General features: G+C 72.2%; 4 protein-coding genes across 5 annotated transcripts; 1 reads left to right on the forward strand and 3 right to left on the reverse strand.

Annotated features, from left to right (window-relative positions):
- Positions 1 to 986: 986 nt before the first annotated feature.
- RAB3A (RAB3A, member RAS oncogene family) lies at positions 987 to 7,350 on the forward strand. Of its 2 annotated transcripts, none has more exons than XM_062179079.1 (5): positions 987 to 1,004; positions 4,878 to 5,105; positions 5,853 to 5,971; positions 6,440 to 6,564; positions 7,069 to 7,350. In XM_062179079.1, exons 2-5 carry the CDS (start codon positions 4,878 to 4,880, stop codon positions 7,257 to 7,259), a joined length of 663 nt encoding a protein of 220 aa, XP_062035063.1. In that variant the 5' UTR covers positions 987 to 1,004; the 3' UTR covers positions 7,260 to 7,350. The 2 variants fall into 2 exon arrangements, with proteins under 2 accessions (XP_062035063.1, XP_062035062.1); XM_062179078.1 differs by lacking the exon at positions 987 to 1,004 and adding an exon at positions 3,954 to 4,047.
- Positions 7,351 to 7,643: 293 nt separating this feature from the next.
- MPV17L2 (MPV17 mitochondrial inner membrane protein like 2) lies at positions 7,644 to 9,594 on the reverse strand. Its single transcript, XM_062179080.1, has 5 exons — positions 9,402 to 9,594; positions 8,894 to 9,064; positions 8,607 to 8,683; positions 8,184 to 8,312; positions 7,644 to 8,022 (listed from the first exon to the last, which is right to left on the reverse strand). The coding sequence occupies exons 1-5, from the start codon at positions 9,565 to 9,567 to the stop codon at positions 8,008 to 8,010; spliced, it is 558 nt and encodes a 185-aa protein (XP_062035064.1). The 5' UTR covers positions 9,568 to 9,594; the 3' UTR covers positions 7,644 to 8,007.
- Positions 9,595 to 11,154: 1,560 nt separating this feature from the next.
- IFI30 (IFI30 lysosomal thiol reductase) lies at positions 11,155 to 13,259 on the reverse strand. Its single transcript, XM_062178580.1, has 7 exons — positions 13,168 to 13,259; positions 12,463 to 12,642; positions 12,302 to 12,376; positions 12,118 to 12,210; positions 11,646 to 11,798; positions 11,502 to 11,555; positions 11,155 to 11,413 (listed from the first exon to the last, which is right to left on the reverse strand). Exons 1-7 carry the CDS (start codon positions 13,252 to 13,254, stop codon positions 11,351 to 11,353), a joined length of 705 nt encoding a protein of 234 aa, XP_062034564.1. The 5' UTR covers positions 13,255 to 13,259; the 3' UTR covers positions 11,155 to 11,350.
- Positions 13,260 to 14,647: 1,388 nt separating this feature from the next.
- PIK3R2 (phosphoinositide-3-kinase regulatory subunit 2) lies at positions 14,648 to 21,374 on the reverse strand. The gene is made up of 15 exons (XM_062179440.1): positions 20,965 to 21,374; positions 19,041 to 19,133; positions 18,825 to 18,875; positions 18,617 to 18,748; positions 18,325 to 18,529; positions 18,014 to 18,099; positions 17,816 to 17,924; positions 17,639 to 17,737; positions 17,366 to 17,546; positions 17,142 to 17,267; positions 16,317 to 16,459; positions 15,915 to 16,091; positions 15,631 to 15,702; positions 15,374 to 15,544; positions 14,648 to 14,876 (listed from the first exon to the last, which is right to left on the reverse strand). Exons 1-15 carry the CDS (start codon positions 21,284 to 21,286, stop codon positions 14,648 to 14,650), a joined length of 2,196 nt encoding a protein of 731 aa, XP_062035424.1. The 5' UTR covers positions 21,287 to 21,374.
- Between the last annotated feature and the right edge of the window lie 496 nt (positions 21,375 to 21,870).

Raw genomic sequence — 21,870 nt, forward strand, 5'->3', positions numbered from 1 at the left:
GAGGCCACAGGACCCTTCCCGAGCCCTGGGTCCTACCGGGGGCGGGGCTGAGGCATCTGGGGGCGGAGCTAGGGCCTCTGGGGAGCAGAGCTGAGACCCAGGGGGTGGAGCTGAGGCCTCGAGGGGGTGGAGCTGAGGATCCTGGGGGCGGAGCTGAGGCTTCTCAGGGAGGAACTGGGGCTCCTGGGGGTGGGGCTGAGGCTTCCCGGGGGCGGAGCTGAGGCCTCGAGGGGGTGGAGCTGAGGATCCTGGGGGCGGAGCTGAGGCTTCTCGGGGAGGAACTGGGGCTCCTGGGGGTGGGGCTGAGGCTTCCCGGCGGCGGAGATGAGGCCTCGAGGGGGCGGAGCTGAGCATCCTGGGGGCGGAGCTGAGGCTTCTCAGGGAGGAACTGGGGCTCCTGGGGGTGGGGCTGAGGCTTCCCGGCGGCGGCGATGAGGCCTCGAGGGGGCGGAGCTGAGTCTCCCGGGGGCGGAGCCGAGGCCTATGAGGGGTGGAAGGCTTGGCCCTGTGGAGATCGGATGTTTGTGCAGTGCAGGCGGCCGGAGAAGGGGCAGGCGTCCGGGGACGGGGCCTGGGGGCGTCCGAGCACCTGGGGGCCATGTGGGGGCTGTGGGAGCGGAGCTCCGAGCCTCAGTGTGTGCACCGCGGTTAGCAGCCCGGCCGGGGGAGCGGAGGTGGCGTCAGACCGAAGCCCCAGGCCACCTGCTACCTACAAGGATTGGAAGCCCAGCTGGCTCCGGGCCTCAGTTTCCCCGGAGGGGGGCTCATCAGCGGGTGGGGCGGTGCTGGCGGGCCTGATGGGATGGAGGCGAGGCCGGGGCGGGGCTGCCAGGCGGAGGCGGGGCCTTCTGGGAAAGAGGCGGGGCTGCCAGGACGGAGGCGGGGTTGCTGGACGGAGGCGGGGCCTGGGCGGGGCCTGCTGCCCTCTGCGGAACGCTCCTGACCTACCCGGGAGAAGCCCCCGGCTCTGCCCTCCTGGCCGGGGGTCCCGCAGGCCGAGCTGGGTGAGTTCAAGGCGGGGGGCGAGGGGGGGAGGCGGCCGCGCCCCTGGAGACCCCGCCCTCGACTTCCAGCCCGACGTGGGAGCAGGGCTGCCTGACAGGCCTCGGGCTCACCCCCTCGGGGGCCCCTTCATTCCTGGTCGAGTATTTATTGAGGGCCTGCTGTATGCTGGCTCTCTGGGCAGCGCCCCTTCCCTGGCTCGTCACGGCCGCCCGCCCCGGGCACTTGGGCAGCTCCCCGCTGGCCGGCAGTGACTGAGGCTGGGGCCTGGGTTCGAGTCCGGCCCCCTGCTCGTGCGCACCCTGGGAGGCGGCTCAGGCCCCTGCCGCCCACCTGGGAGACCCCCATGGCGTTCTGGGCTGGTAGCTCTGACCTGGCCCAGCCCTGGCTGTCGTGGGCATTTAGGGGTTGAGCCGGCTGATGGGAGATCTCTCCGTGTCTCTGACTCTGGCTTTTAAAGAAATGAAAAACAAGATTTTAAAGAATTAACCGTCTTAACATCCCCTGCTATCTGACACCAGCGCCAGGGGAACTGAATGCGGGCAGGCTGCGCCCCCTGGCGGCGAGAGCGGGAAGCGCGGCCTCCCCGTCAGGTCCCTGGGAACCTCAGCGGCCACGCCCCCTACCAGATCACGTGCCCACGACTCCCGCCCTGACATCAGCACTGGGCGATATGACGTCACGGTAGCCAGGAACCATCAGAGACCCCTCCCTGGACCCGGAAGTCATCAGGGGCCGTGAACTTCAAATCTCTTCTTGCAGACTTTTTTTTTTTTTTAAAAAGATTTATTTTATTTATTTGAAAGACCAAGTTACCCAGAGAGAGAGGGAGACAGAGAACCTCCACTGGTCCACCCTCAAATGGCCACGACAAGGGCGGGGCCAGGCCGAAGCCGGGAGCTCCATCCGGGTCTCCCCTGCACCTGGCCCATCCTCCACTGCTCTCCCAGATGACCAGCAGGGAGCGGGCCTGGAAGTGGAGGGGCCCGGACTCGAACTGGCGCCCCTGTGGGATGCCAAGGTCACAAGCGGCGGCTTCACCTATGGGGCGACGCGCCGGCAGCCCCCAACGTCTATTACAGGGCAGAGTTCTGTGTCCCCCTGCACCTGCCTGCCCACTGCCCCCTTAGCCTGAGCTGTCCTACCCCAGGCCCTTTGCACCTGCCGCCCCCCGCCCCCAAGGCGGCTCCTGCTTTCCTGAGCTCCCCGGGTAAAGCAGCCTCCCTTCAAGGGTTCATTCATTCATTCACCGCGTTATTCATTCATTCATTCATTCTGCCCGCGCCACACGCTAACCACTGGCCTGGAGTCAGCGCCATCCTGTGCGGGGAGAACCGTGTGTTTTCGGGGTCACGGCCACCTCGGGTCCCCAGAGAAGAGGGTGAGACACCAGCGACGGGCAGAGCGCCCCCAGCAGCGGGCGCGGCAGGCGCAAAGGTCCTGCGGCACCCGGAGCCCTGGGGCGGGGGGGGGGGGAGCCGGGCTGCTTTGGACCTGGGAAACCGCCCCTCCCCCACCTGCTGTCCCCCCCACTCTCGCCAGGCAGGAGACAAACTCGGGGCCCCCCTCCCCGTCTGCCGGCCTTGCCAGCCACCGCTTCTATTTTTACATCCGCGCACGGGGTGCTGTGGTCTCGTGACTGCTCCCCCCGGGGGGACTCAGAGCCCCGCGCACCCTGCCCAGAGCCCCCACCCGCGCTGGCACCCGCGCACCCGCCCAGAGCCCCCGGTGGGGGCGGAGCCCAGGGCCCCAGACGGGGAGTGGCCGGGGTCGTGACGCTCAGAGCCCGTGGGGGCATCCGCACGTGACTCAGAGAAGTGAATTTCCCGGCGCGCACACGGGGGGCGCGGGGGGTGGGGAGGCCCAGGACTTTCCAGGCCAAGTCGCGGGGCGGGGGCGCCCGCGCTGTGTCTGGAACAGGGCGAGTGCCCCCCAGCCCCTGCCCATCTCCGCTCCAGCTCCGGGCAAGGGAGGGGCCGGGGGTCCTGGGGACCCAGGACGGGGCGGGGGTCAGAGGGTGGCACCAGCGGGCTCGGAACGGATTGGGGTCCTGCCGCAGCGAGAGCAGAGCCGAGGGCGCCCCCAGCCCCCCGCTCGGCCCTGGGTTCTCGGTAGCAGGGAGGAGTCACCTGGCCCCCGACACACGCGGGCTGGGGGATCTCCACCGCGGCCCTGGGGGTCCCGGGCACTGAGCCCCCGCCCCTTCTGTTTCCTGCCCGCGACGGGGCGCGGCGGGGGAGGGGTCGCCGGCGGCCCCCGTTTTCCCGGGGATAGGCCCGCGCGACCCCAGGTTTGATTCCAGCCCTAGGACGAGGGGGCTGGGCAGGGCCGCCGGCGGCCCCCCCCTCCCCGGGAGTCTTCAGGTCGGAGACCGCGCGAGGGGCTGTCCGACGGGCCCCTTCCCCTTTTAGCTTCTCAGGAACCCTCAGACTCAGGGGCGGGGCACGGGGGTCTCCCGGGCCCCGGTTCCACTTTCCTGAAATTCAGGAGACGGGGATTCTAACGAGAAGTCGCCGCACCGCGGACCCAGCAGGGGCAGCCCCGGCGCCCCCCCCCCCACCTGGGGTGGGCGCGGCCGGGAAGGGAGCCGCCCCCCCAGAGACCCCTTCAACCGCCTGGGATCCCGCCATTGGCCAGGAGGACGGCGTCTGCGAAGCTGATTGGCTTCCTGGCCCGTCAGTGCAATGAGATCACCCCAAGCAGCCCCGCCTTCCTGGGGAGGCGAGAGGCGGGACCGGCTCCCCTGATTGGAAGCGCGCGCCGGGCCACGCCCACCTCTCGCGTCCATCTGCGCGGCAGCCCCGCCCCTCCCTGCGTCCGGGAGCCGCAGCCGCCGGCCCGGCCCCGCCCCCGGTGGCGTCACGGCTGCATCTGCATGCGAGGCCCCGCCCCGCTCTTTGCAGGACGTCACGGAGGACTGCAGGGGCCTCAGCCGCCGCCGCCGCCGCCGCCGCCGGGCAGCCCCGCACGCTCCCCGTGCCCCGGTCCCGCAGCTGCCGCCCCGCGCTCCGCCTAGGGGTCTCCGCCGCGCCGGTGCAGGGCGAGGTGAGCCCCTGGCGGCCCTGAGCCTCGGCGCTCCGCGCCCGCTGAACCCTCACGTGACTGACAGGCGGGTGGCGGTGGGGAGGGGGCGGGGGAGGGCGCGGGGCCGCGGGGAGGGCGCGGGGCCGCGGGCCCGGGGGTCCCCCGCCGCCGCCCGAGCCTTGCTCCCCCACCCCCGGGCGCTGCGGCGAGGGGGGAGGGGCGGCGAGCGCCTTGCGGGACGCTGCGCGCGGGAGGCTCTTGCGTGCGCGTGCGCGAGGTGTGCACCTGCGTGTGCGCGCCCGCCTACCCTGGCGCAGGAGCCCGGGTTGCCGGCGTACGGGCCGCACGCGTGTGCAGAGAGCCGCGTGCACACCCGAGGGTCCGCGTTCCTGTGGGTCTGCGTGACGTGAGCGCGTGCACGTCCCTTCTCTGCCCTGGCCTGGGGGTTTGGGGTTGCAGACGTGCGTCCCCGCGTGGTGGGGGTGGGGCGGTGCTGGCAGGTGCACGTGCGCCTGCGTGCTGGGGACCAGGCAAGATTGGGGGGGGCGGCCGCAGTCACCCCCACTCAGGATGCAGCCGTAGGTTTAGGGTTACTAGGTTTAGGGTTACGGCGGGACCTGGGCTGCTGGGGGTGGTCCTCTGCGGTCTGCACCGATCAAGGTCACGGCCCGCCCCCTGCTGGAGCCCCCTGCAGTCAGGGGCAGCCGAGGCCGTTGCGCCCTCCCCTCTCCTCCCCCAGCCCGAGCCCGGGGCTCCCTCCCCGCTCACGCGCCCGGCAGCCCAGTGCAGCCCAGGCCTGGGTCCTGGGCAGCCCCGGCCGCCGCCAGCTCCTGCTCTCGTCCCCCGCGCAGATGGCGTCGGCCACGGACTCGCGCTACGGGCAGAAGGAGCCCTCGGACCAGAACTTTGACTACATGTTCAAGATTCTCATCATCGGCAACAGCAGCGTGGGCAAGACCTCCTTCCTGTTCCGCTACGCCGACGACTCCTTCACGCCCGCCTTCGTCAGCACCGTGGGCATCGACTTCAAGGTCAAGACCATCTATCGCAACGACAAGAGGATCAAGCTGCAGATCTGGGTGCGCTGCATGCAGTAGGCGCCCACTGTGTGCCAGCCCCACACGCTCGGCCTCCAAATGCCAGCCAGAGCCGGGGAGGGGCTCCATCCCGGTCTCCCACGGGGATGGCGGGGACCCCGGCCCCTGGGCCAGCACCTGCTGCCTCCCAGGGCGCGCATGCGCAGGGAGCTGGGCGGGAACCCACACATGCGGGGCCCCACGCGGCGGTGCGACTGCTGCTCCACGGTGCTGCCTCGGTTTCCCCATCTACAAGGGCTTCCATGTGGGCTGTGTATATTTCAGCTGGTCCTTGGTCCTGTGGGGCAGGTGCGCTGTGTCCACGCGTGACCCCAAAGCAGAACCGTTAATCCCGGGCTGGCGCTGTGGTCTCGCTCCTAAAGCGCCCACCTGCAGCGCCCGCATCCTGTGTGGGCGCCGGTTCGCTTCCTGGCCACTCCACTTCCCATCCATCTCCCTGCTATGGCCTGTGAGAGCCGGGGACGATGGGCCGAGTGCCTGGGCCCCTGCATCCGCGTGGGGGACCCGGATGCAGCTCTAGAGCCGGGACTGGGACCCAGGCACTCGGATAGGGGGCGTGGGGAGTTGTGGCGGAGGCGTCTTCACTTTGGCCGCCAGGCACCTGCCTGCCGCCCCTGAGCTGCCTTTGTCGCCTTCCACCCCGGGCCCTGGGGCGGGGCTTTGAGAGTGGTCCGGCCCCTGGGGCGGGGCTTTGAGAGTGGCCCGCTCTGAGCCCTGCCCCTTCCCCAGGACACGGCGGGCCAGGAGCGGTACCGCACCATCACCACCGCCTACTACCGCGGCGCCATGGGCTTCATCCTCATGTACGACATCACCAACGAGGAGTCCTTCAACGCCGTGCAGGACTGGTGAGCGCGCGGGGCAGGGTCGCCTCGCTTAAGATTTATGCAGAGAGGAAGAGAGAGAGGGAGAGAGGGAGGTCTTCCTCCACTGGTTCACTTCCCAAATGTCTGCAATGGCCAGGGCTGGGCCAGGCTGAAGCCAGGAGCCGGGAGCTCCATCCGGGTCAACCACACGGGTGCAGGGGCCCAAGGGCTTGGGCCATCTTCCACTGCTTTCCCAGGGCACAGCAGACAGCTGGGTGGGAAGTGGAAGCCGCTGGGAATCGCACCGGCGCCCACATGGAATGCCGGTACTGCAGGCCAGGGGTTTACCCGCTGCGCCCCAGTGCCAGCCCTGGGAAATGACTCAGGTGTCGAAGAGGTTGCTTCAAAGGGCAGGGAACCTTCTGGAACAAGTATGGGCGGAAGGCACAGGCCTCCGGGTTTCCAGGAGGGGCTGCCCAGCCCTAACCCGCCCACCACCGCCTCCTGCAGGTCCACCCAGATTAAAACCTACTCGTGGGACAACGCGCAGGTGCTACTGGTTGGGAACAAGTGTGACATGGAGGACGAGCGGGTGGTGTCCTCGGAGCGCGGCCGGCAGCTGGCCGACCACCTCGGTGAGCGCCGGGGCAGTGCCGAGCCCGCGGTATCTGTGTAGGGGCTCCGGGCTCAGCCTGGGACCCCTGTGGCTTCCTGGAGGGGGGGTGGCGAGCAGCGCGGGCAAGGCGGAGGTAAGCGGACCCGGAGTGCTCTGGACACAGCGTGGACGCGAGGGGCTGGGCTCTCTGGAGAGCAATAGGGAGCCACGGATACTTGTGTGGGGAGGGCACAGCGGGAGCCGAGTTGGGGGCCTGCGGGGTCAGTGCCTGGAGCTGGGCTGGATGAGAGGCGGGGCGGCTGGCCAGGGTCCTCGCGGTAGCCACAGGTGTAAGGTATAACGGTCAGGAAAGGTGGGGAACGCCAGCGGGGTGACCGGTCTGCGCAGCTGGTCCTGGCCTGTAGCTGGCGGCCTGGCACTAGGGGCTGCACAGACTCCCTCCCCAGAGCAGCATTCAGGGCGCGGCGTGGGCGTGGCCATCAGGAGTGGGCGGCGCTCCTGACCCCGCCCCGCCCCGCCCCAGGCTTTGAGTTCTTTGAGGCCAGCGCCAAGGACAACATCAACGTGAAGCAGACGTTTGAGCGCCTGGTGGACGTCATCTGCGAGAAGATGTCCGAGTCGCTGGACACGGCTGACCCTGCGGTCACGGGCGCCAAGCAGGGCCCGCAGCTCACGGACCAGCAGGCACCCCCGCACCAGGACTGCGCCTGCTGAGCGCCGCCCCGCCCACCCGGCCCCAGCCCAGCTGTCCGAGACCCCGCCCCGACGAGACCCCACCCCGACTCCCGTATTTATTACCGTAGCTATTTATTTATTTATTGACCGCGTGCCCCTTGCTCTGTACATACAGCCCTGCCCCCACTCCGCGCGGCGTGTCGTGGCCCCGTGACCTCCCCGCTCACCTCTGGGACCCCCCCCACCTTTATTTTTTTTTAATGTTCACCCTCCATTGACAGTTGTCAGTTGCAGAGGGGGTCACGTAACGGGGCGGAGCAGGCTCTGGGGCCAAGGGAGATGGCCAGTGCCCTGCCCCCACTCCTGGACAACCGGGGGAGGGGGTCCCCCGCCTGCCCCGCCCTTGGGACGACCCCGCCTCGCCCCCCCCAGCCCCCGTTCTGATGTCACCTAGGACATGTTAAGGCCACACTACACACAGCCCAATAAAGCGAATGGACCACGCTGCGTCCGCGAGCGCCCGGGGGAGGGGTCGTGTCCCTGCCTCTCTCAGGACGAGGGGCCTCGAGCCGGCCGCTGGGTGGGGAGGGCGGTTGTCCACCATGCAGGTCGGGTTTCTCAGGGGGACACCGGACCAGGCTGGGGCAGGGCCGGCGCCCGGGACCCCGGTGGTGCGGTGGGCGGAGCGCCCTCTGGTGGAGGGGCTGCCCCGCTGCTGGCTCGCCCTGTCCCGTGTCTGGTCCAGCTCAGTCCACTCGGGAGTCCACGGCCATGCCGCCTGGGGACATCAGGGGCCCGGTGTCTGTCGCACAAGAGGGTCTGGTCACCAGCCGTTCAGGGCCACCTCCAAGCCAGTGCCTAGTCGGCCTGGCGGGGTTGGCACTGTGGGCCCACGGCGGGGCCAGGCTGGGGAGGGTCCCGGCCCCCACGCCTCCTCCCCTCCCCGCGCCGCCCTGCACTCACCCGGTACTTGAGGTAGGACAGGTAGGTGTCCCAGCCCAGCGTCAGCCCGTTGATGTAGGTGACCCGGAACTGGGCGGGCACGAAGAGGAAGTTCACCAGCTGCGCGGCCGGCCACACACACCAGTCTGCCTGTGGGGCGGAGCGGGCAGTGAGGGGCGGCGCCGGGCTGGGAGGGGGCGGGGCGAGGAGCCGAGGGGCGGGGCTGTGACAGTAAGGGCTGGGGCTTGGTGAGGGGCGGGGCTCGGTGAGGTTCAGAGCCAAGTGGGTAAGGCAGGGACAGAGGGCGGGGTCGAGTGGATAGAGGGGCGGGGCCAGGCTGAGTGGGCGGGGCCATGTGAGAGGTGGGTAGGGGCTGAATGGGTGGAGCTGGGACCGAGGGGGCGGGGCCAGTGGGCGGGCCGGACCGAGGGGCGGGGCCCCCACCTTGTAGAATTCCCAGAACTTGGCCCGCAGCTCCGCGCAGCTCTCACTCAGGGTCTGGCCCTCCAGGGAGCCGAGGCCTGGGGAGGAATCAGAAACGGATGTTGGGGAGCCGGGGGAGGGGGCGGGGCCGGGGGGAGGCTGAGAGTCCACAGGACACCTCCGGCCCCACACCGCACCTGCCCGCACCCTGTGCCCTGTACCCCGGGGCCCAGTGCCCCACACCCCGCGCCCTGTACCCGAGGCCCCGCACTCCACCTGCCGCATCCCGAGGCCCACGCCCCGCTTACCCAGGAAGTACCAGACGCCCAGCACGGGTGACGCGACCACTTGGTCCACCAGCACCTTGCCGAGCGCGGGGCGCAGGCCGCGGGGCCCCGCCGCGGGGAGCAGGCGGTCCAGCCACAGGTACCAGAAGTGCAGGCCCGGGCCCATGGTGCAGCCCACGGCGAGCATGCAGGCTGCGGGGCGGGAGGCGTCCGGGCCCGTGGGGGCCGAGGGGCGGGGGAGGGTGTCAGGGACGACAGGTGCATCCCGCCCCTCCTGGCCACGCCCCCAGCCAGCCACGCCCTCCCAGCCACGCCCCCAGTCCCCCCGGCACCGCCCCCTCCACACCGCCCCCCCCCCGGCCGCCCCCTCCCCAGGGCTGTGCCGGGGACCCCAGAGCCGCAGGGCGAGGAGGACCATCCGGGGCGGCAGGGGAGCCGCAGAGACCCTGGGAGTCGAGGACGCCGCTCGGGTCACCGGGTCGAGGTCAAAGGTCCCCGGGGCGAAAGGTCAGCGCGCCGGCCTGCTCACCCGAGCGCCGCGGGTCGAACGCCTGGCCCGGCCGGGCGCGCATCTCCCAGGCTTGGCGCGCGCCGTCCCCGGCCGCCATGAGCGCGCCGCAGCTCAGCGTATTGGTGACGAGCAGCGCGCGGCCCTGGAACAGCATCCGCAGCCCCCGGCCCGCGCCCGGCGCCATCACCCATACTCCCGCCGCCCGCCCCTCAGCTCGCCGGCCAATCGCGAGCCGCAGCCGCTTCCGGAAGGCCCGCCCCCAGTCAAGTCGACCAATCGCGATCAGTCTCAGGGTCCCATTTCCCGCCCCAAGCCATACGGGCCAATGAAAGGCAGCCGAGACACCGCCTTCCGGAGTGTCCTGGGCCAATCGCAATGAAGTGCGTGAGGACGCACCCCGCCTCTCTCTTCCCGCTTGTCTGGTCCTGGCCAATCGCAGCTCGCGTCCTTGCCTGTCATCCCGCCTCCCGCGGTGACGTAGCCAATCCGAGGCGGTCATCTCTCTCTCGGGTCTGAGGGCTCCAGTTTCCCGATCCTCCTGAGCAGAGATAACAATCAATCTGCAGACAACGCAGACGGCGCGGCCGCTCGGCCATGCGTCAGGAAATTCACAAAATCATGGCGTGACCGACCCGGCGCCGAGACCCTGGACCCGCTCGGCCCTGCGGGGCGGGGACGCGGGCAGCTGCCGGGGCAGCCCTGGTGGGAGGGTCCCGGCCCTGGAGTGAGGGTCCCGCCGCCCCCGCCCCGGCCCTGGGGTGAGGGTCCCGCCGCCCCCGCCCCGCCCCGGCCCTGGAGTGAGGGTCCCGCCGCCCCCGCCCCGCCCCTGGAGTGAGGGTCCCGCCGCCCCCGCCCCGCCCCGGCCCTGGAGTGAGGGTCCCGCCGCCCCCGCCCCGCCCCGGCCCTGGGGTGAGGGTCCCGCCGCCCCCGCCCCGGCCCTGGAGTGAGGGTCCCGCCGCCCCCGCCCCGCCCCGGCCCTGGAGTGAGGGTCCCGCCGCCCCCGCCCCGCCCCGGCCCTGGGGCGAGGGTCCCGCCGCCCCCGCCCCGCCCGGGCCCTGGGGCGAGGGTCCCGCCGCCCCCGCCCCGGCCCTGGAGTGAGGGTCCCGCCGCCCCCGCCCCGCCCCGGCCCTGGGCTGAGGGTCCCGCCGCCCCCGCCCCGCCCCGGCCCTGGGGTGAGGGTCCCGCCGCCCCCGCCCCGCCCCGGCCCTGGGGTGAGGGTCCCACCGCCCCCGCCCCGGCCCTGGAGTGAGGGTCCCGCCGCCCCTGTCCCGGTCCTGGGGGGAGAGTCCCGCTGTCCTGGCCGTGGGGGTGAGGGTCCCGGCCCTGAGGGGAGGGTCTCGCCCCCCCCTGCCCCGGCAGTGGGAGAGTCCCGGCCCTGGGGGGAGGGGGAGGGCCCCGCCCCGCCCCTCTCCGGCTCCCCAGTTCTCCGGAACAATCATCTTCCCTGTTTTTCTGGTTCGCTGTATTTTTATTCTTAGAACTTTTATTTTTTCATCGTAAATATGATGACATCTGCTGGTTTCACTTCCCGGGCGCGGGTGCCCCATCCGGGTCTCCCACGCCTGCCACACCTGCTGCCACCCTGGGGCGCGCGCAGAGCAGCCGGGATGTTGGCTGGGAACAGAATTCCTGGCCGGCGGACTCCTAGTCACCCCTCAAAACCCCAGCCCCAGGTCCCAGCTTCCACTCCTGTCCTAGGGGCCTCCAACATGGCCGCCCCCTCCCCGCATCCCCTGGGCCCCCCAGGCCTGGTGCGGGGCCCCAGGCGGCAGAAATGCTGGCGCGGCACGAGTTGCACATCCAAAGTTTATTAAACTCGTTTCGATTTAGCACCATTCTCGGGGAGGCAAGATGCTTGGTCTTGTGGGATTTGGGGGCTTGGGCGTTGTGGGACGTGTAGGAGTTTCCCGGCTGGGGGAAAACCCGTGGAGGGGAATCCTGGGTCAGCACGCAGGGACCTTCTCCGGTCACTTGAAGCAGACCTCCCGGGTGGATGTGGACTTCAAGGGGCAGGCCTCCGGCTTGTCGCCCTGCCCGGGGCGGGAACCGTGAGCCGCGGCGCCCGCCCGCAGAGGGCCCCGCGCCTCGCCCGAGGGCGCCCCCTGCCGGCCGGCTCACCTGGTACAACTGGCACACGAGGCTCAGGAGCTGGCTGGGGTCCTCCAGGGGCTTCTGCAGCGGGCGAGACCCCAGGCGCTCAGCGCCGCGCCCCCGGCCCCGCCCGCCTCCCCCCGCCCGGCCCCGCCCCGCCGCGCCCCCTACCCCGTTGACCAGGATCCAGGGCACGAACTGGTGCGGTGGCTGCAGCGCGTCCGTGAGCTGCGCGTTCATGTGCATGAGCTGCGCGCCCCGCTGCCCGTCGGCGCAGCCCAGGACGCTCTCGGCTGTGACCCCCGGGGCGTAGAGCGCCAGGCACTGCGGGGGGGGAGGCGAGGGGGCGGCTGTGGCCTGGCTTCCTCCCCCCCTTATCTCCCCAACGGCCAGTTCCGGTTCGCTAAGGAGCAGGTGCCCCACGCGTGCTGTTCCTGCGGCGGGCAACACCCGTCCCCCACCGCCCACCACCTCCGCCCTTGCCCAGGGGCCGCGGCTGGCCCAGATGTTTGCTGAGTGAATACCCGACCACAGCCTCTGGAAGTCCCCGGGGGCCGTGGGCGGGGCCTCTCCCGTCCTCATTCCCGACCGCCGCCTCCGAGCAGCCCTCCCTGACGCGCTCCCGCCCGCGCCAGGGCCTCACCGGCTGCAGGTTCTGCTCCATGTCGTCCATCTCCTCCAGGCACACGATGGTCACAAAGGCGGCGCCGGGTGGCAGCATGTCCAGCAGGCAAGCCTGGGGCGGCGAGGGCACGGCTGGGGGCAAGGGGCCGCGCAGGGGACCCCTCCCCTCCCGGGCCCCGCGCCCCAAACCCTGCGCCCCGCACCTCCACGCGGCTGAGCCTGCACTCGCGCGGGCCGTGCTGGCAGCTGAACTCCCACGAGCCGTTCACGCTCCGTTCCTGCAGGGTGCGGGTGCGGGGTGAGCGCCCGGATCCCCGCCCGCCCCCCGCCCCCCGCCCGCCGCCGCACCTGCGCGTTCCCGCACCTGCGCGTTCCCGTAGGGCACCAGCGACACGTTCAGGATCTCCAGCACCAGTAGCCAGGTCGGGAAGAGGCCGCGCACCAGGAACAGGCGGCAGCCGGGGCACAGCGGCTCGTAGTAGAGGCTCACGTTCACGGGCGGCGCGGGCGGCGGCGCGGGCGCCCGCAGGCACAGCCCCGGCACCTGCCGCACACAGCAGGCGCACCATGCGCTCCTCACCCCGGGCCCGGGAACCTTCCTAAAGCGCACTATGTCTTGCAAACAGTAGGCGCCTAGCACATGCACAGCGCTCTCCGCATCCCACGCGGACACTGCTTTTCGATCGCCTCCCCGACCCCGCCCTCCCCAGGCTGCATACCACAGGAGCCTAATGCATGCTCAGGTCCCGACCTGCAGCCCCCGCGCCCACGGTGACGCCCTGCTCTTCAGGGGCCCACGTGAACCTCCTCCCATTGAGCACAGGCGGCGCCTAATATGTGCTGACTTCCTGCCCTGGTTGGAAGCCGCCAGGCCGCCCGTGTCCCCGAGCCCCACGCCGGCCAGGCCGCATACAGTCGGCGCCAAGACTGAAGGCTGCGAGCCGCTTCGCCCGCCTGGGATCCCCCCGGTTTACGGGGTTGCCCTCGGCTCCCCGCACAGAAGTACACAGCAGGCGCTCAATGAATGCTCAGCCGGGCGCGGGAAGGGTCCGCTTCGCCCCCCGCCTACCTTGCAGGCGGCCGCCCCCGCGGGGCCCCCGGGCAGCAGCAGCAGCAGCAGCGCGAGCGGGAGCAGCGCGAGCGCCGACGGGGCCATCGCGGCCAGGCAGAGGCGCGGGGCGGGAGCGGCCGCGGGGCCGGGGGAGGCGCCTTTAACCACGCGGGGACCCCGCCTCGGCCGGCCCCGCCCCCGCCCCCGCCCCGCCCCCGGCTCGGGCCGGCGTCCCCCTCGCGCGGCGCGTCCCTTCCACACCGCTGGGTCACGGGTCTCGGTCGGGGGCCAGTGTCCGCCCACTGCCCGCGGGACGCACCCTGGCGCGGGGGCCGACGCCACCCGCGTCCCCCGCGGACATGAGCATAGCCGGCCCTGGCCGCCTGCCCCTTGCGCCTCCCTTCCCCAGCGGGACCGGAATGCTGGGGACCGGAAGGGGTGGGGGTGCGCTGCCGGGTCCCCGGGGAGTCCCCGTGTGCGCGTGTGGGGGGAGGAGACTGGAGCCCAGGTCGTCTGCGAGTGGGGCCGCGGTCCCTGCCTGCCCCTAGATCCCGGGGTCGGGTGTTCGGAGCCGGGGGAGGCGCTGGGTGGGCGGGTTCGCTTCGTGAGCCTGGGCTCGGCCCCCGCGGGGCTGTGGGGAGGAAGCGGGTTGAGACCCCCAAGCCGTCCTGGGGGCGCCGTGTTGGCTCCGCGCCGGAACTCTCCCAGCCCCTGCAGCGCCCCTCAGCCCCAGGGGTCGGACGAGGCTCCCACAGGAGGCCAGGGCGGCTGCCACCCGGTCCCCAGGGCGTCCCCGCTCGTCCTAGCCAGGGGGCCGGGGGCCCCGCTGGGGCGCCCTTGATAACGAGGAAGCCTGGCCGCCGGCTGAGTGGAGGGACGCAGGTCCCGTGGCTCGGAGCCGTGGCTGGGACCTTTGTCCCCCATGATCCCCCCAGGGCGGGGAGGGGTGGTCCCGGCTGGAAACAGAGGAGCCGGGAGCGGCCCCCAGCCCTGCACGGTGGACGTGGCGGCAGCAGAGGGGCCCAGGGAGGCCGGGACCCCGCTTGCCAGGGGAAATCCCACCCCCGCCATGCCTGGCCACTGGACCAGGAACTCAGACCCTAGGTGCAGGCGAGGGCGGGGCAGGGCGGGGGTCTCTGCCCCCCAGCATCCCGGTGGGCAGGGGCCGGGGGTCCTGCGGGTTCCAGGGCTCCGAGAGGCGGCGCGGACCCCCCCATCCCCGCATGACCAGGGCCCGCGTGCGTGCGTGTTCCAGGCTTTATGATCGCGGCAGTATCGAGGGTACCGTACAAAACCCGCCACCCAGCCTGGCCGGGTGGGCAGCATACAAAACCGGGGCTCAGTCCCCGGGCAGGGCGGGGCAGGGAGGTGGGGCGGGGGGCCCGCCGGGAGCCCGGGCAGGGGTCCGGAGCGGCTGCTCCGGCTCGCGCTGGAAGGGGAAGTGGGGGCGCGGGCGGCGGGGCGGGGTCCCGCCCGGCCCCGGAAGTCCTGGCCAGGCTCAGCGCGGGGCGGGCGGCGGCGGGGGCGGGGGCGGGGGCGGCCCGGGCCCGGGCGCGCGCACCGGGTGCGCCAGCGTCACGGTGAGCGCGTCGTTGTGCTGCACGAGCGACGCGTGCTGGTAGTGCAGCACCAGCTCCTTGAGTGAGCCGTACAGATTGTAGGGCTCCGCGAAGCCGAAGCCCGTGGCTGTGCGGTAGATGACGCAGTGCTTGGTGTCGCCGTCCACGCTGCGGGGCGGGAGAGGCGTGTGGGCTCGGCTGTGCGGGTGTCTAGCCGGGCCCTGCCCCGTCCCCCCCACCCGGCCTCTCCCTGCCATGCCCCGGGGGCGTGGTGTCAGTTGTCCCTGCCCCATCACTCCCTGCCCACCAGGATCTCACCCCGCCCCGCCCACCACTCCCCACCAAGTCCACCCTGGCCTCTCTCCACCCGCCACTCCCCACCTAGGGGCGTGGCCTCATATGGCCATCACTCCCTGAACCGCCTCCACCCACCACTCCCCGCCCACCCGGCTCCACCCCAGGGGCGTGGCCTCAGATGGCACCACCCATCACTCCCTGAACCACCCCACCCACCCATCCTCTTCCCTGCCCTGCCCCATTCCCGCCCCATGGGCGTGGTCTCCACCAGCCCCACCTCTCTCTCCGCCCCTGGGGTGTGGCTTCACCATCCCTGCCCTGCCCCGGGGGCGTGGTTTCCGCAGCCCCACCCCACCCGCCGCACTCACACCACAGAGCAGGCGTAGCAGCCGCGCTGGCTGCTCTCCCGCACCAGGAAGGTGCCATCCCGCCGGCCGCTCAGCATCTCCTCGGCTTGCGTGCGGTTGATCTTGCCCACGTACCACGTGCGCTCCTCGTGGTGCGGCAGGTCCTCGTCCTCGTCCATCAGCGCGTACTGGCTGCGGGGGCGGGGCCTCCGTCAGCCCCGCCCGCCGCGCCCCTCGCCCCGCCCTCACTCCTCACCCCGCCCCTCGCCCGCACTCACTCCTCACTCTCGTTTTTGATCCCCAGCCACTCGTTGATCTTCTTCTGCCGGGCGCCCTTCTGGGTGAGCCAGCTGGGGGGGCAGCGCACGGTGGGCGGGGGCCGCCAGGGGCAGCCTCGGCCAGCCCCACCCTCTGCCCCAGGGCCCCCGGGAGGGGAATTCGCTCAGTGGGCAGGGGTAGGGGGAACTCTGGGGGCGGGCAGCCAGGGGCAGCCTCGGCCGGCTCCGCCCCCTGCCCCGCCCCAGCCACACCTCCGTCCCAGGCCCCGCCCCGCCCCACTCACACCAGGTACTGGTCTCGGAGCTTGCGCAGTTGCATCAGGTCCGGCTTGAGGCTGTTCATGCGCTTGTCGATCTCGCGGTTGTCCGAGGCCTGCGCGCGCAGGTCCTGCTCCAGCTTCGTGCGGCTCTCGTGGATCTCGGCGATGCGGGACTTGAGACGCTCGGAGTTCAGCAGGATCCTGCGGGGCGGGGAGGCCTGGGGGTCCGCCTGCCGGCCTGGGCCCGGCCGGCCCACTCCCTCCCAGCCCCGCCCCAACCCCGCCCACCTCTGCATCTCCTCGTTGCCCTCCCACGGGAAGCGCTCCAGGTACTCCCGGCTGCACTTCACCTGGGTCTGGTCCCACCCTCTCACTCGGGTCACGCCCATTACCCTGGCCCCGCCCCTCCATGTAGGCCCCGCCCACCTCTGCATCTCCTTCTCGTTGCCCTCCCGCCGGAAGCGCTCCAGGTACTCCCGGCTGCACTTCTCCTGCGTCTGGCCCTGCTCCTCGAAGATCTTGATGGTCTCGTTGAAGGCCTCGATAGCCGTGCGCTTCATCTGCAGCTCCTGGGGGGGGGGGGCGACGCTGGGCGACCGCGGGCTCCCGACGGGGCGGGGGGAGCTGAGCGACCCTGGGCTCCCGACGTGGAGAAGGGCCGTGGACTGGGGGCCCTGCCCTGCCACGCTCGAGGAAGACCGGGAGGAGCGCCCGGCATTGGGCCGGCCCAGCCCCGGCAGTTGCGGGCGTGCACGGAGCTCCGCCTCCCTCTGCCCTAGCCGCTGCGGCCCTGCGCGGGGCTCACGACACCCGCGCTCAGCTCCCCTGAGAGCAGCGGGAAGGGGCTCCAGTGTGCAGATGGCGAAACCGAGGCACGGACACACAGACCCGTGTGGGACACGGTCAGGCCCAGGCCGGTTCTGGTTCCTCCCCGCCGGGCTCTGCGGCTCGCTAAGGAGCCGCCACTGATTTCTACGGCCCTGGCGCCGCCCCCCTGGTACCTAGCCCACCCTAGCCCACCTCCCCGCACTGGCCCTGCCCCCAGTACCTGGCCCCGCCCCCTGGGTACTGGCCCCCCCATCCCCACCCTCTCGGCCCCGCCCCGCCCAACCTGGTGAACTGGCCCCGCCCCCTGTCCCAGTCCCCGCCCTCTCGAATACCCAGTGCCACCCCCTGACCTCCCAGCTGCAGCACCACCCTCCTGGCCCCGCCCCCGGGGCACCAGCCCCGCCCTCCCAGCCCGCCCCATACCTGGGAGGTGCGCGTGTACTCCTCGTACAGCTGGTCGTACTCGCGGCTCTTGTCCTGGAACTGCTGGTGGTAAACCTTCAGCTGGGCGCCCACCGCCTCCACGCTGTCCTCCTTGACGACCTGGTCCTGGAGCGGCCGCGGGCTGGGTCAGGGCCGGGCGGGGAGGGCGTGGGCCGGGGGCCGCGCACCACCCCCGCCCCCGCCCCGCCCGCGGCCCCACGCACCTGCTGGTACCTGGACACCGGGTAGAGCAGCCGCGTGTCCAGCTTGGCGTTGTACTGCGCCAGTGACTCGTGGCGGTAGTGCGTGATGAGCTCCACGACCGACCCGAAGGTCAGCGGCTCCGAGAAGCCGTAGTGGCCGTCGCGATGGAACACCTTGATGAGCTTGTTGTTGCCGCCCTTCCTGTGGGGCGGGGCGGGAGCGGGGTGACGGGCGGGGCCAAGGCGCGGCCCCGCCCCCTCCGCCAGAGCCACCCCTGCCCCTGCGGCCCCCACCTCAGCGTCAGCGTGTACTCCCCCTGGATCTTGCTGGACGCGTCCCGCACCAGGAACGTGCCGTCGGGCGTGTCCCGCAGTTTCTCGTTCACTTCCTCCCTGCGGGGACACGGGGGTCGCGGGGCTGCCCACGTGGAGGCCTTGCCCCGCCCCCGCCAGGCCCCGCCCCCGGCCTACCTGGAGATGTCCCCCCAGTACCACTCGGCATCCTGCAGGGACGGGGGGCTGCCCCCGTTGGCCAGCCCCGCAGCGGCCGCCTTGGCCTTGGAGGGCTTAGGGGGCAGCGCTGGGGAGCGGAAGAAGCAAGCACACATTAGGCGCTGCCTGCATGCCAGGGCAGCGCGCGGACGGGCGCCGGGCGTGTGGGGGCGGCACCTGGGGGCAGCAGCTCCTGCTCTTCCAGGTGTTCCCGAAGCAGCTTCTCCACCAGCAGCGCGGGGAAGTCAGGGCCGGGCTCGCTCCTGCGGGGCCGGGGGCCGAGTGAAGGCTCTGTGAGCACGCGCCACCCTGTACCACCCCGCACACCCGCACAAGGCCGGCGCGGGGAGACCCAGGCAGGCGTCCCGGGGAGGCAGCAGGCACTCCACGGGAGCCCCCGCGTGCGGCCCGCAACACAGCAGCGGCCCTGGCTCCAAGCCCCCGCAGCTGGGGTCCCCACCGCCGCCCCCTCCGGGGCAGCCGCTCACCCGTCCGGCGCGCCCCCTGGCGGCGGCGGTGGCGCGCGCAGCAGCAGCGGCCCGAAGGCGGCGCCCAGGGCGCGGAGCGTGGGCCCAGGGGCGGGGGCACGCCGGGCGGCTTGGCCCAGGTGCTGGAGCAGGAAGCGCAGCGTGAGCGCGCGGTGCAGCGGCAGCGTCGGGGGCTCCAGCACCGGCCCCACGGGCCCCGTGGCCTCTGCGGACACACGGTCAGGGCCAGGGTGAGCCGGGGGCCCCATGCCGCCGGACCCAGCCCCTGCCCGGGGCTCCCCGCTGGGCTTACCCCGCAGGGCCCGGTGCGCCTCGGCCGCAGCCTCCGCGGTCACGAGTGGCGCGGGCAGCGCCGCGAGGAAGCTCTTGACACCGTCCGCCAGGGCCGCTGCGTCCCACTGGTCCAGGTCGCTCAGGCTCCAGTCTGCAGGGGCAGGTGCAGGGGGCGTGTCTGCCAGGGCCTGGCTCCTCCCCCACCCCATCACAGAGGCGCCCCTCACCTGTGCGCGGGGCTGGTGGCTCAGTTCTCAGGTACGATTCACTTTCCAGCCCTAGGGGGGACAGCGACAGGTGAGGCAGCTCCCGGCCGGCGCCTGGTCACCTTCCCGACTGCCCCCGCGAGTCCGCGCCGCCCCCTGGCCCCCAGAGACGGAGCCCGCAAACCCGGAGGGGCCGAGTCGCCCGCGGCGAGAGGTAAGCAAGTGAGCTGGGCTCACCCGTCTGCTCCAGGGCCTCCACCAGCTTGACCAGCAGGGGCGGGGCTGCGTCCGGCGGTGAGAACTGCTCGGGCAAGTCCGGGAGTGCCGAGCCTGGCGGAGGAGACATGCAATGGGTAAGGCCCCTGGAGGGGTCTCCGCCCCACTCTGCTGGGGGGGGGGGTTCTCGGCAGAGGTCAGCAGACCCCTCTGCAGGGCCTGGGAGGGCTGAGTCCACAGGAAATAATTTTTCGGGTTAAAAAAAACAGGAGTTCGGAGCCGTCGCTGTGGGGTAGCGGGTAAAGCTGCCACCTGCAGTGTCCGCATTGCACAGGGGTGCCGGTTCGAGCCCCGGCTGCTCCACTTCCGGTCCGGCTCCCTGTTGATGGCCCGGGAAAGCAGTGGACGATGGCCCAAGTCCTCCGGCCCCTGCACCTGCGTGGGAGACCAGGATGGAGCTCCTGGCTCCTGGGAGGCCCAACCCTGGCTGCTGAGGCCATCTGGGGGGAGTGACCAGCGGCTGGAAGACCTCTCTCTCTCTGCCTTAGTAACAAAAAAATAAAAACTTCGGGAGCGGCCCAATTCAGAGCCCCAGTGCCCACGCCCTCGGCCCTGTCCTGGAGTGCGGAGTGCCCGGCGGTGGGGTGGGGGGAGCAGCAGACAGGGTGGCGGCGCCCGCGGGGCCCAGAGAGCTCCCCGGGAAACGCGGAGTGGGGGTGCCGGTCTCCGGTGGGCTCCACACTCCCGGTGCTCGGGCCGCTCTGGGCTGGCGACGGCGGCCATGACCCCCGCGGCACCCAGGACCTCCTCCCATCCTCCCATGTCGGCTTTATTTTTTTTTGCTTCAAAAAAAAAATTTGTTTGCACACACACACACACCCCAACCCCTCCCGCTCGTTTCCCGCCCTGCAGGTCCTTTGTGCACGGGGCTCTGCGGGGCCGCCCGGCCGCTCGGCAGGGGCGAGCTGGGGCCTGCGGGGGCCTCCCTGACGGATGGGCCAGGTGGCGCCGCCGGGAGCCGCCGGGAGCTGGAGCAACGCCCGGCTGCGTGCGCAACGCCAAAAATAAACGAAAACGCACGACGGCCGGGGGAGGGGGCGGCGGTTCCACGCCTCTGCTCCGCAGCTCCGGTGCCCGTGTGCAGAGTGGGGGTGGCCGGTCCACAGCTGTGCAGCGGGGGCTGGGGCGGAGCAGTCTCCCGTGGGGGGGGTCCTGGTGGAGAGGCCGGCGCCCCCTCCCCCCGCGTTCCCCGCCATCTGGGCTGGACGGTGCAAAGGGCCTGAGGCCCGGAGCTCACAGCCCTGGCAGACTGGGGCAGGCGGCCGGGCAGCTGCTCTGACCCGCGCGGGGCTGTGTGTGGGGCTGGCCAGGGGCCAGACGGAGGAGGGAGGCGGCTGTTACCAGGCCGAGCGGCAGATCCTGGCCGGGAGCCCGGCTGGGGCCGCCTCCTGCTCCCCCAGGCCGAGGCGGGACGCTGTTGGCCCGCGCTGGCCGGGAGGCCCCTGCCTCAGACGCCGGCTGGACCCCTGGGGGGGAGGGGGCGACCCCAGGGTGCACAGCCGGCCCCATGCCTCCCAGGCCGACCCCCAGCGTGGATGCGGGGCCCTCCTGGGGCTGTCGCATCAGGCCAGCCAGGCGGGGCCACCTCCCTGGGGGTGAGGAGGGGTCCTCCCACGCCCCCTGCCCGTGGGCTCTGTGGCTGTGGGGCAGGAGCGGAGCCGGGGTCACAGGGCGGCTCCGTAAACTGTGGGGTAGCGCCAGGCTGAGCCTCTGAATCCCGCTGAACACTGTGGGTCCCCAGATCAGCCGCACCAGGGGCTCCAGCCCCAGCGGTCACCTCGTTCCTGCTGACCCAGCCCCGCGCTCAAGCAGGCGAGGGGCCAGCTCTCCCTGGCCGAACCCCTCTTTCCGCGGGAGAGAACGGACGGAGGGAGTCGCCACTCACCTGGCTCAGGGGGTCCATCCCGTGGCCGCGCGGGCAGCGGGCGGGGGCCTCGGGGCCGGGGGCCGGGCCGGGCCAGGGCCACGGGCCCCAGGAACTCCACGTAGGTGCCGGGGAAGTCGCCCCGCTGCCGCGTGCGCTGGTTGAGGCCGGGCATCCAGCCCACGCTCTGCGGGTGGCGCTCGGCGCCCTCGGCCACGCCCAGCGCCTGCAGGGCCGCCCGGCTCACCACCAGCACGTCCCCGGGGAGCAGCTCCAGGTCCTCGGGGCGCTCGCGGCGGAACGGGTACAGCGCCCGGTACTGGAAGCCCTCGGCGCCCGCCATGGCCGCCTGCGCAAGTGGAGGGGGGGGCGGTCTGGGCCGCTCACGTGGCTGCCCGGGGCCCCGCGGGCCCCATCGGCCGGGGCTGGGGCCCGGGGGTCCGCGGGGTGGGCGTGCGGGCGGCGCTCCGACGACGTCTAGGCGCGGCGGAAGTCAAGGGTGGGCGCAGCCGGGGCCCGGCCGGGGGCTGCAGGGGATCGCTCCACCATCCAGCGCCCTGGCCTCGGCTGGCTCTCGGCTACCGCATTCCGCAGCGGGCGACGGGGCAGGCGCGGGCCGATCACTCCCTCCCGAGAGGGACCATGGGCAGCCGGGGAGGCGGGCGGCTCGTGCGGCTGCGCCAGGCGTGGGGGCCCATGCCCGGCCGGCGGTGCTGACCTGGGGGAGAAAGCGCGGCAGGGTCAGCTCGGCCAGCCCCTCCCGCCCCAATCAGAGCCTCCAAGCCAGGCCAGGGCCTCACTGGCCCCATCTGTGCAATGGGCACACTGACAGCACTCACGGGCCGCAGGCTGCTCAGGGCCAGCCAGCCCCACCAACCCAGGTTGCCCCAGCAGGGGCTCTCGGGACGGGGCAGCAGGCGGCGGCGA

This window comes from Lepus europaeus, chromosome 20 (assembly GCF_033115175.1).
Source record: "Lepus europaeus isolate LE1 chromosome 20, mLepTim1.pri, whole genome shotgun sequence".
NCBI classification, from domain to species: domain Eukaryota; kingdom Metazoa; phylum Chordata; class Mammalia; order Lagomorpha; family Leporidae; genus Lepus; species Lepus europaeus.

Coding starts and splice junctions, on each gene's coding strand:
- RAB3A (XM_062179079.1), top strand. CDS start 4,878: ATGGCGTCGGCCACGGACTCGCGCTACGGGCAGAAGGAGCCCTCGGAC. Junction 5,106..5,852: donor GGATCAAGCTGCAGATCTGG/GTGCGCTGCATG, acceptor CCCCTTCCCCAG/GACACGGCGGGCCAGGAGCG. Junction 5,972..6,439: donor TTCAACGCCGTGCAGGACTG/GTGAGCGCGCGG, acceptor CGCCTCCTGCAG/GTCCACCCAGATTAAAACCT.
- MPV17L2 (XM_062179080.1), bottom strand. CDS start 9,567: ATGGCGCCGGGCGCGGGCCGGGGGCTGCGGATGCTGTTCCAGGGCCGC. Junction 8,684..8,893: donor GGGCGTCTGGTACTTCCTGG/GTAAGCGGGGCG, acceptor ATTCCTCCCCAG/GCCTCGGCTCCCTGGAGGGC. Junction 8,313..8,606: donor AGTTCTGGGAATTCTACAAG/GTGGGGGCCCCG, acceptor TCCGCCCCACAG/GCAGACTGGTGTGTGTGGCC.
- IFI30 (XM_062178580.1), bottom strand. CDS start 13,254: ATGGCCCCGTCGGCGCTCGCGCTGCTCCCGCTCGCGCTGCTGCTGCTG. Junction 12,377..12,462: donor TGCCCTACGGGAACGCGCAG/GTGCGGGAACGC, acceptor CGCACCCTGCAG/GAACGGAGCGTGAACGGCTC. Junction 11,414..11,501: donor TCGTGTGCCAGTTGTACCAG/GTGAGCCGGCCG, acceptor CGCCCCGGGCAG/GGCGACAAGCCGGAGGCCTG.
- PIK3R2 (XM_062179440.1), bottom strand. CDS start 21,286: ATGGCGGGCGCCGAGGGCTTCCAGTACCGGGCGCTGTACCCGTTCCGC. Junction 16,460..17,141: donor AGTACACGCGCACCTCCCAG/GTATGGGGCGGG, acceptor CCCCCCCCCCAG/GAGCTGCAGATGAAGCGCAC. Junction 14,877..15,373: donor TGCTACGCCTGCTCTGTGGT/GTGAGTGCGGCG, acceptor CCCGCCCCGCAG/CGTGGACGGCGACACCAAGC.